This window comes from Diceros bicornis, chromosome 31 (genome assembly GCF_020826845.1).
Source record: "Diceros bicornis minor isolate mBicDic1 chromosome 31, mDicBic1.mat.cur, whole genome shotgun sequence".
NCBI lineage: Eukaryota > Metazoa > Chordata > Mammalia > Perissodactyla > Rhinocerotidae > Diceros > Diceros bicornis.
The window spans coordinates 12,504,039-12,514,520 of record NC_080770.1 but is presented as its reverse complement, the minus strand read 5'-3'; the positions used below and the strand labels follow the sequence as shown (position 1 = coordinate 12,514,520).

The window sequence follows — 10,482 nt, the reverse complement described above, 5'->3', positions numbered from 1 at the left end:
AACCCTGAACTATCTGAGATTGTTTCTACAACACTTAGATGGAAAACAGAGTTGAACAGAAATGAACTCCTTATAGGAAAAAAAGAAAATTATGTTTCTTGCACAGGGAAGTCTGTGATTTGAGATTGGTAGTTCTACAAATCACAAATCTCACAAGCAAATGTAAAGTTGCAACTGTTAGAAAGACTGGAAAGTGAGGCTCAGAATGCTACCAGAGCCTGTTCTGGAACAGAGACCCTTCGCTGATGCAGGAAGTGATGAGGGTCCAGAGGAGGATGGATGTGTCTGAGAAACATCTGAAGGAAAGGAACAACTGGAAGAGGTGACAGACTGGATGCTACTAGAGTGTGTAGTCTGGGAAGAAGGCAGAATTAGAAGGCTGATTCAGGAAGCGGGGGACAAAAGAGTTCCGCTTTAGAGTGTTGGGTTTCAGGAACTGTTTTAACATCAAAGGGGCAGCCTCCCTATGGCAGTCAATGTGATCAAAGCATTCCCAAAGCATCTTGGATGTTTTTTTAAAATGTTCACTCTCGTTATTTCATGAATCTCCACACCTACAGTGGAGCGAAATGGTATTTTTAGAACTTTATAATACTTTATAGTAAAGTTGAAATAACTGAGACCCAGAGAGATGAAGCGGGATGCCTAGAATCACAAAGCAGGCAAGGGATCACCTTTTGCCAAGTCCCTGGTCGTTCCCCCTCGTACTGCTTGCTGCCTTTTTATAGAAATGGGGTCTGGGAGTTGGTTCCTTTTCTTTAAAATTGAGTGAACGTTTGGGAGCTATCTGCAGAGTGCTGGTGTGGAATTGCTCTCAGAAGGAGCAGATGCATTTTCCCAGCGTTGTGTGCCTCTAACTTCTTCTCTAACACCTTTTTCCTTTGTGCCTTTTTAGCGCGAAAAGTTTCTCAAAACACCAGGTGCCCTCTGGCGCCTCTTCGTTAGAACTACATTTCCCACAATGCCCCTGGAGGCATCTGTAGCTCGAGAACTACATTGCCCGAAATGCCGAGGGCCTGAAGAGGCGGATAGGCTTCGATCCCAAATTCAAAGATCCAGTTTACGCACTTTACAGCCCAGCTATACAGTAGTCACTTCTTCTCCTTTCCTGCCAGAGACTTTCGTTCCCAGCTCGAAATTCCGATCTCACTCTTCTCTCGGAAGGAATGCTTGGGGGAAAAAAACGTAATCGAGAAAGTACGGCGCATGCGCCCACTGCCGCGGTCTGAACCGTGGAGGAGGCCGGCGGGTCCCCGGGCTCCTCCCGCCTTGCGCGTGCGCAGACGATAAACCAACGCCCCAGTATTGAGGCGCGGGTTTGGTGGCGCGTTTTAGCGAAGTTGCACGTGAAGGGCAGCAGTAGCTGGAGCCGGGTGAGTGCGACCCGAGAGCGGGGCTCGGCGGCGGCACGAGGGACGGGAGGGCGGCAGCCCCTGCAGGCCGGGGCAGGGAGATGCCGCGAGGCCCTGAAAGCATGACTGGGGAGGGGTCCTACGTCGCGCGGCGGGGAAACAAACTGGGGACCCGGATCCTCGTTGCTATGCAACAGGGGGCGTCGTTACTAGGTAACAGGGGAGGCATGCGTTTCCGCGGAGAGGAAGGTTCCGAGCGCTGCTCCGAGGTTCGGCCGTTCCGAGCGCTGCTCCGAGGTTCGGCCGAGCGGGGAGCGGTTGCCAGGCTGGGGGGCGAGATTAGCGCTGAGCCCCTAGTCCCCGCCTCCTGCCCCACGGCCCAGTCTCCCCTGGCCTTGCTCTGAGCCCTTTGGGGTACCCTGAACCTATGGGCTACGCCGTGTCCCTTTCCAGCGACGCCACCCAGCAGGGCTTGGCAGGGGACACGCTGTTCGAAATAGCACATGCCACTGACACCCTGTCTCAGGCTGGGCCCTGGGGAGAGCCCGGCGCGGCTGGGAAGCTGCCCCTTTGCCCGTCGCCCTGCCCCCAAACAGTTGCTGGGCAGCAGCTGTCAGGGGTTTAGCGGGGGCCGCCCCCACCTGCCAGGACGCTGACTTCATTCTCCTCAGTGGCAGCATCGCCTCATCTAGGAGCTTCCCTTTAACGCAGCTGTTCTGTTCCGGTGGCCGCTGCATATTTAGATCCACTGTAAAATAAGCCCCCTCTCCCTATCTCTCCATGGCTCCCCATTGCTACCCTCACGGCCTCTTGGCGGACCTGTAATATTCATTTAACAAGCATTTACTAGTCATGGTTCTATGCTAGGCGCTGGGGATTCCAAGAAAAGTTAGTGTCAGCCGGACCAGCAGGTGCTCAGTCTCATGGAGGAGGCAGGCATATAAACTAACTAATGCTACATTGTAATGAGTTAGGTATATTGGCAGTTTGCGTACTGCAACGTTTCTGTAGATGTTTACAGTTTACAGAGTTCTTGCAGAAACGTGTTAACTTCTTGCAACGACTTTTTTTTTTTTTTTTTTTTGGTAACAAACTTTATTCCTATTCCAGCTTGGTATTTTAGAGTTGTTAGCGTCTCATTAAATTCGCTTAGTTCAGTTGTGAAATATTAAGGTTTAAATTCAGTAAATTGTAATATTAATTTCTTTTTTTTTATTTTTTGTTTATTAAAGTAACATTGGTTTATAACATTGTAAAAATTTCAGGTGTACATCATTATACTTCTATTCTTGCAAGGACTCTTAACCTCCTTTTACATTTGAAGAGACTGAAACTCAGGTTAAGTGATAGGCATAAGGTAGTGGCTTCTAGTTTGTGGCAGAATTGAGCCTGGGACGGAAGTGGAGGGTCCTTGGTACACTGCTGCACTTTTATTTTATTTTATTTTTTGACTTTTTTTTTGTGAGGAAGATAAGCCCTGAGCTAACATCCATGCCAATCCTCCTCTTTTTGCTGAGGAAGACTGGCCCTGGGCTAACAACTGTGCCCATCTTCCTCTACTTTATATGGGACGCCACCACAGCATGGCCTGACAAGCGGTGTGTCGGTGCACGCCTGGGATCTGACCCTGGGCTGCCAGCAGCGGAGCGCGCACATTTAACCGCTGCGCCATGGGGCCGGCCCCATACTGCTGCACTTTTAGACCTTTGCCTAAAGTAGACTTTGCTGCTGATCATTTGTGGCAGCTGTCTGGTTATGCATCAGAAATCCCTGAAGAGCTCTAAAAACAGAAGCCTGAAAGCCCCTCTCTGGGAGAGTCTGAGTAAGTTGGCCCCGGATGCAGACATTCTTGCTTTAACGGGCTCCCCTGTCTGTTCTGATGGGTGACCAGAGCTGAGAACCACTGCTCCATAGGGGCAGCTCTGAGCAATGATGGGAAAATCAGGGCCAGCAGAGGGCACCAAATCAGCTGCCCCTCCTGCCACGTAGTGATTCAGAGTGTGAAAGGAAACTAATCAGAGGAACAAGCCTTGGCAGAGGGTGTGTGGACTGCCCCACCCTGCCCTCTTAGCAAACCACAGCTAAACATATAGTGCCCATCACCACCAGAGTAAGTGAAGCAGGCTCCCCAGCTCAGCCGGTTTCTCCTGGCCCTGCCTGTCCTTACTGCAGCTGCCTGAACAGAAGTGGCAGGTCTCGTCCCTGTTTTTGCTGCCCTCATACCTCTTGGTGCAAAACCATGACCTCTAAGCCCAGCAGGTAGGTCATCTCCTGGTGTGTGGTCTCCTCATGGCAGTCTGAATGTCCTCTCCCTTTGAGCTGGTTGATTTGGGGCAGAACCCGAAGCGCCTTGAGGGCAGGGACCATGTCTTATGATCAGCAGCGTGGGGGTGTGGAACAAGCCAAAGGATAAGATTTAGATCCTGGGTTCTGGAGTCAAGTGCCAGTTCTGTTGGTGAACTTGAACAAGTCACTTGATCTCTCTAAGCCATAGTTTTCTGAGTAAAATATGGAGAGTAGCAGTACCTTATAAGATTGTTGTAAGAGTTAAATGAGATGGTGACATAACAAGCACTTGGTAAATTATAAAGCAACACAAAAAATATGTGTGTTTGTGTGTGTATACACACAATTTGTTGTTGTTGTTGCGTGCATACTATTTGTCTGAGGCTGGGCACTGCGGGAGGTGAAGACCTTTAAGACATACTTCCTCTCAGAGCAGGAGACTGCTTAGCTCTTGACTACATGGCATCTCTTTATGAAAAGTATTTGATTGGGACGAAGTGAGGAGGTGTAATGGCAGTGGGTCAGGTTCTTGCTGCCTGAGATTAACCTGGAAGAAATGAGAAGGAATCCTGTTAAAGAAAACAACTTCAGAAAAACGGACCAGCCAGTAACCTGCACTCTTATCTGCACAGGGCACATTCCAGAATCCTGTTAGATTTGGTTTCCGGTGCCTTTCAGAAGGTCAGCTAGCAGGGCAATGCCAGCCTCACTGTAGAGAGTTACTTCACAGTCCCCCAGCTCCTCTCGACCAGGGCAGATGGCCGCTTAAAAGTTGAGGCTGGCACAGAATGCAGGAGGCTGCCATGGGGGAAGCAGCTCACATCACCCTGACCTTTTAGAATGGAGGAGAAGACATCTGATTCCTCTTGGTGGAGGTCCTTGGATATAGAATCCAGCCCAAGATAGCAACCCTGCTCTTTAGTCCCCAGTGTGGTTATGACCCAGATAGCTCAGGAACTGACCTGTGCTGTCCTCATCGCCGACCACTGGCAGGCAGGAACCATCTGGTTCTTGATTTGTGCCAAAAAAGAGTAGAATGCTTCTCAGCCTGAGCTCCTTCCACGGGAATTGTGTATTTTGCAGCCCTGCTTGATCCTACAGGTCTCTGGAGGGACTTAGAAATCCAGAAAGTGGGGCCTGCCCAGTGGCATAGTGGTTAAATTCGCATGCTCCGCTTTGGCAGCCTGGGTTTGCAGGCTCGGATCCTGGGTGCGGACCTACACACCCCTCGTCAAGCCATGCTGAGGTGGCGTCCCACATAGAGCAACTAGAAGGATGTACAACTATGACATACAACTATCCACTGGGGCTTTGGGGAGGAAAAAAGGAACATTGGCAACAGTTCAGGGCCAATCTTCCTCAAAAACAAAAAGAAATCCAGAAAATGCCTGAATGTGATATTTTTAGATTCCTTTCTTGGACCTTCCTTCTTCCCACTAAGCAAGACTGGGAACATCTTCTCTTCCGTCTCCTCCATCCTGGTGGTTCCAGATCTCTATCCAACTCCCTAAAGTTGCAAAACTTCAAATACTTGGCTGCTCCTGCCTCTGGGATGGCTTAGCCTCTGATCCTTGGGTCTGAATCATGGAAACTCCCTGGAGCTACAGGTTCCTTTCTGAGCCTGGAAGAGAACAGGAGATTTGCTGGTGCTGTTTGCCATTTCTCAAGCATGGTGGCAAATAGAAGTCAGAATTGAACACATTTTTCTTGGCTGATCCTCATCTGCTTCAATGAGTCCGTACCTGTTGGATCTTAACTTGCCTATAGCATCCTGTTACAGATGAGGTCAGAGCACAGAGTGGTTAAGTGAATTGTCATCAGTAATTCACAGAGATGATTGGGACATCCCAAGTCTATTTACCTCATGAATAGTCCATCGTATGACTGTCTAAATCATTTCGGAGGCTTAAGTTGGAGACGATACAGCAGTGTGGTGTGTGTGAGGGGGTCTGGCGTCAGAGGCACCTCCATTCAAATCTTGGATTCCTCACTTACTACTTATCCTGTCTTGGTTTCTCCATCAGTAGAATGGGGGATAATAGCAATACCCACCTGCTGGGTTGTTGTGAGAATTAAATGAGATAGGTGGCACGTGGTTAGCTTTTTATTAACAATATCTTTCCTTAAAGGTTGTGTGTTAACCCTTTGCCTACACTGGGGGCTGGAGAGTTGAGCTCACTCTGTGTCAGTGGGTCTCGACTTTGCACAGTGGCATCACCAGGGAGCTTTTATAGGTCTAAGCCTGGGCCACACCCAGATAGTGACATCTGAGCCTCTGGGCTTGGGACAGAAGCGTCAGTATGTTGTGACTCTCCCAGATGATTCTAATGAGCAGTCACAGTTCAGCTCCACTGCATTGCTTTCACTCCCAACGAGTATGCGATGGGGAAGCAGAAGTTTGGCTTCAAATTCTGGCCGTTCTCCTTAGCCTTGTGACCTTGGCAAACACTTAACTCCTAAGTCTCAGTTTCTTCTCATGTGTACAGTAGGGGCGAGGAGGATAATAGCACCCCTCATGATGGTCCTGCAGAGCAAATGGCATCTGTGCAGTTGTAGTTTTGCTGGAGCAGATAACTGAGCGCTTTTCTTTACATAGTTATACAGTGGTAATCCTACTTGTGTGCTACTTTTTAGTTTTTTTTTTTTTTTTAGAGGAAGATCAGCCCTGAGCTAACGTCCACGCCAATCCTCCTCTTTTTGCCGAGGAAGACTGGCCCTGAGCTAACATCTATTGCCAATCCTCCTCCTTTTTTCCCCTTTTTCTCCCCAAAGCCCCGGTAAGTAGTTGTATGTCGTAGTTGCACATCCTGCTAGTTGCTGTATGTGGGACGCCGCCTCAGCATGGCCGGACAAGTGGTGCGTCGGTGCGCGCCCAGGATCCAAACCCTGGGCTGCCAGCAGGAGAGCGCGCGCACCTAACCGCTAAGCCATGGGGCCGGCCCCTAAGTTGTTTTTTATATCAGCCTTATCTTAAGTAGGTTATAACCTCCTTGGTGACAAAGCCTTAGATTAGAGTCTTATCATTTTTTTATGCCCATAGCACCAAGACACAGAGACAGGCTTTCAGACTTTTAGAACTGGAATAAGCCTTAGAGAGATCTTCTCATCTACCCTAAGGCGTTGAATAATACTAGCTGGCTAATTAATATGCAAGTGGTAAAGAATGTGGAAGAGAAACCCGTGAATCAGATGGTTGTGCCCAGCTTTAGTCACAAGTCCCAGTTCTGCCTTTCTCAGTTAACAGGGTAGGGGAGGACGAAGGTGTTGGGGCAAGTCCTAGCTGGGACAGTGGGTTTCTATGCCACTTCTGGCTCTCTGCTCACTCTGTGCTTCTCTCCTGGCAGACCCAGCCATGGCAGGCACAGGCAGCAGTTCGCCATGGAGCAAGCATCTGTTCAAAGTCATCCTGATGGTCCTAGTGGCCCTCATCCTCCTCCACTCAGCGTCATGCCAGTCCCATCCAGACTTTGTGTCACCAGGCCAGCAGAAGAGGGAGGTCCCGGTTGATCTCTTGAGCGAGATAGGTCGATCTGTGCGGGGAACACTGGAGGCCTGGATCGGGCCAGAGACGGTGCACCTGGTTTCCGAGGTAAGGAGGGTGGTCCTGCTGTGACGACACACACTGAGGAAAGATAAAGGAGGAGACGTTGTTCACGGCCACCCCGTCCTGGCCCCATGTCCTCTGTGTGTCATAACCCCTGGTGCAGAGAGCCCCACATTCCGCAGAGTGAAGCCAGACAGTACCTGCCTTTTGCACTCTCGTTGTTTGCATCCTACCCTAGGGCCTTTAGCTCCACCCACATCTTTCCCATGGTCCTGACCTTTCTTTGCCAGAAAGGCTGGGAAATGAGCCATCTTTATAAACCCATGCCACTGGGTGACTACAGAGCCTGACTTTGGTCTAAATCTGACCTTGAGTCTTATTTTAGCAATCAAGACCTGAGTGCATTCCTCCACCTGTCGAGGTGGGGGTGGGGCTGACTCAGGGGCTTCAGGCAGGCCTGTCTCTTCTACCTGATGGCATCCTAAGCATGGTGTCGCATACTTTTGATAGGTTGTACTAAACGGCTGAGCCGATCCTTTATAAAATCCATAATAGAGTAGAGCTGATTGACTCCTTTTTCATTAAAACATCCTAGACAGATTCTTTATAGATCTTTACAGGTGTTACTTCACACACCTCATGATTCCCTTGGAGCCTAGGGGGACCCCAATTTTATAGGGTGACTACTACAGGATTTGATGATTCCCCCCCACACACGTACACCTATTACTACCACCAAAGTATTCTAGCAAATCAGTTGAATGAGGGCCCAGATGTCCTGGGTTCCAGTTGAGGAAGGAGAAATGGCCTGCCATCCATCCCTGTCCCCTGGAAGGTGGCTGTGGAAGGGACCCCTTAGCCAAGCCCGGGTGGGCAAACCTCTGGCTGAGAAGCAGGTGAGACACCTTCCAGCCGAGCCTTGCCTGGGCAGTGGTGGTGAGGCTTGGAGGAGAAGAGCATCATTAATTATGAACTCACCTCAGCCCTGCTCCTTCCACAGACCTTGTCTCAGGTGATGTGGGCCATCTCGTCAGCCATCTCCGTGGCCTTCTTCGCCCTGTCTGGGATCGCTGCACAGCTGCTGAGTGCCTTGGGGCTAGATGGTGAGTGGCAGAGAACTGGTTGGGTCAGCTGGAGCTTGGCCGGTCACTTCCTGTTTGTGGGAGTTTATGTTTTCAGGGTCTAGACTTTTCCGCAGCTGCTCGACCCCTCCTGGGTCTCCCCAGAGGCACGCCGAGGAGCAGGCTAATTACCACCACCTCCCAGGCCTTCGCTTCATGTCAGACTAAGCAAGGCACCCGTAGTATCTCATTTAGCTGTTACCACAGCCCAGAGCTTTAACCCCATTTAGTAGATGAAAGAGGCTCAGCCAAGGGAAGTAATCTACCCACAGCTGGCAGGAAGCAGAACTGAGATTCCTGCTCACGTCTCTGTGACCTGTGGGAAGGGGTCTTCCTTTGCAAGGGGGTTAGTTCCTCCCCCTTTTTTGGTTCCTGCCCCCCGGTCCCCTCACTACTCCAGGTTGACTGATCCTGCGATTCTCCTCCTTCCAGGAGATCAGCTCACCCAGGGCCTGAAGCTCAGCCCCAGCCAGGTCCAGACCTTCCTGCTGTGGGGAGCTGGGGCCCTGGTGGTCTATTGGCTCCTGTCCTTGCTCCTCGGCTTGATCTTGGCCTTGCTGGGGCGGATCCTGTGGGGCCTGAAGCTTGTCCTCTTCCTGGCCGGCTTTGTGGCCCTGGTGCGGTCTGTGCCCGACCCTTCCACCCGGGCCTTGCTCCTCCTGGCCCTGCTGACCCTCTACGCCCTGCTGAGCCGGCTCCTTGGCACCCGGGCCTCAGCCCACCTGGAGGCCAAGGTGCGTGGGCTGGAGCGCCAGGTAGAGGAGCTGCGCTGGCGGCAGAGGCGAGCGGCCAAGGGGCCCCGGAGCGTGGAGGAGGAGTGAGAAGGCAAAGTGACAACGCCAGCCACCTTGGTTGTACCAAAGAGCTGTGCCGCTTCTGGGTCGCACAGCCCTCCTTCCAGCCCTCCTGCCCTTTTCTTGCCCTCTGACCCTTGAGAACCTTTATCTCTGCGTCAGACCCCCTAGCTGAGACAGAGGAAGACCGGTCCCCCTGCTGGTCCTCTGTCTGGGGTTGGTTCTCTTAACCCTTCCTCTGCTCCCAGCCTGTCCCGGCCAGTGAGAGTCAGAGGGGCCTCCCCTCCAGCTTCTGCATCTGCTCTCAGCGAACAAACATCACTGCCATCGGGCTCCCGCGACTCCGCTGCTGCCTTGCCTTCCTTGGATGGTCTTGCTCTTCTGTCTTCCAGCTCCTCCTCTTGGAAGTCCTCAGTTCCCTTCCTGTTTGTCTCTCTCCAGCCCTGTTCTCCCACCAACCCCCAGTCCCTCAAGGCGTGCTCCTGTCCCCTTCATTGCCCAGCCACGGGGAAGAGGCTTGGGAGCTGAGGGGATGGGAGTGGGGGAAGTTCTCACGTGGGGCTGGGGCCGAGGATGTACACTGAGTCCCTTACAAGTGCCTTAATCCGAGCCAGCGGGGCCCTCCGCTTGCCCGCTCCTGTACTGAATGTAGGAAGGTGCACTGTGGCTGCTTTGTGTCAAGAAGAGAGTGGTCCCTCTCAGAAGCTTGATTCCCCTTCAGCAAAGCAAAAGATGACCGCTTCCTAGGCTTGTGCTGGCAAGTAGGACCCCGCAGTGGCCATCAGATCCCCTGTGGGGGTTTCAGAGACCCTGAAGGAGGAAGGAGGACTCATCTCCTTGTCTGCACAGCTCCAGGCGGTTCTCCACCATCTCCCTCCCTCAGTACCACCAAGGAGTTGCTGATCAGGACCCACCCCAGTGGCCTAGGAAGCACAAAGCAGACCCACCAGAAATGCGCACACAGCTCTTTCCCTCCACTTGCTCTGCGGGGAGCAGGGGAGCCTGCCGGCTGACCCCTCTCCATCAGGACTCTTATTCTTCCTTTGAGGCTCTGGTGGAGGTGAATGTCCTCTCTGCCAGGCCCAGCACATGATATGAAGAATAAACGCCCAGTGCTTACTGTTCAGGTTTGACATGGAATCACAGCTACGGTGATATATATTTTTATCAGCGCTTGGTTGGTTTTAAATAAAATGCACGCTATTTTATTATCTTGTTCTGTATAAAATGTATTTACTCAAAGTCCGGATTGCTTTGATTTCTTGCTCTACAGCTAAACCCACTTCTGTGGAGCCGCCTGGCTTTCTAGACTTTTCCCTACATCAGGCAATGTGAAGCTAGGAGAAAGGGGGGAAGGGAGGGAGCACAAAGAAGGCCTCCAGGAG

The 10,482-nt window shown here is 51.5% G+C and overlaps 1 protein-coding gene across 1 annotated transcript; it reads left to right on the top strand.

Annotated features, from left to right (window-relative positions):
• Positions 1-1,082: 1,082 nt before the first annotated feature.
• TMEM109 (transmembrane protein 109) lies at positions 1,083-10,339 on the top strand. The gene is made up of 4 exons (XM_058526752.1): positions 1,083-1,373; positions 6,983-7,227; positions 8,183-8,285; positions 8,736-10,339. Exons 2-4 carry the CDS (start codon positions 6,991-6,993, stop codon positions 9,122-9,124), a joined length of 729 nt encoding a protein of 242 aa, XP_058382735.1. The 5' UTR covers positions 1,083-1,373; positions 6,983-6,990; the 3' UTR covers positions 9,125-10,339.
• Positions 10,340-10,482: the final 143 nt, after the last annotated feature.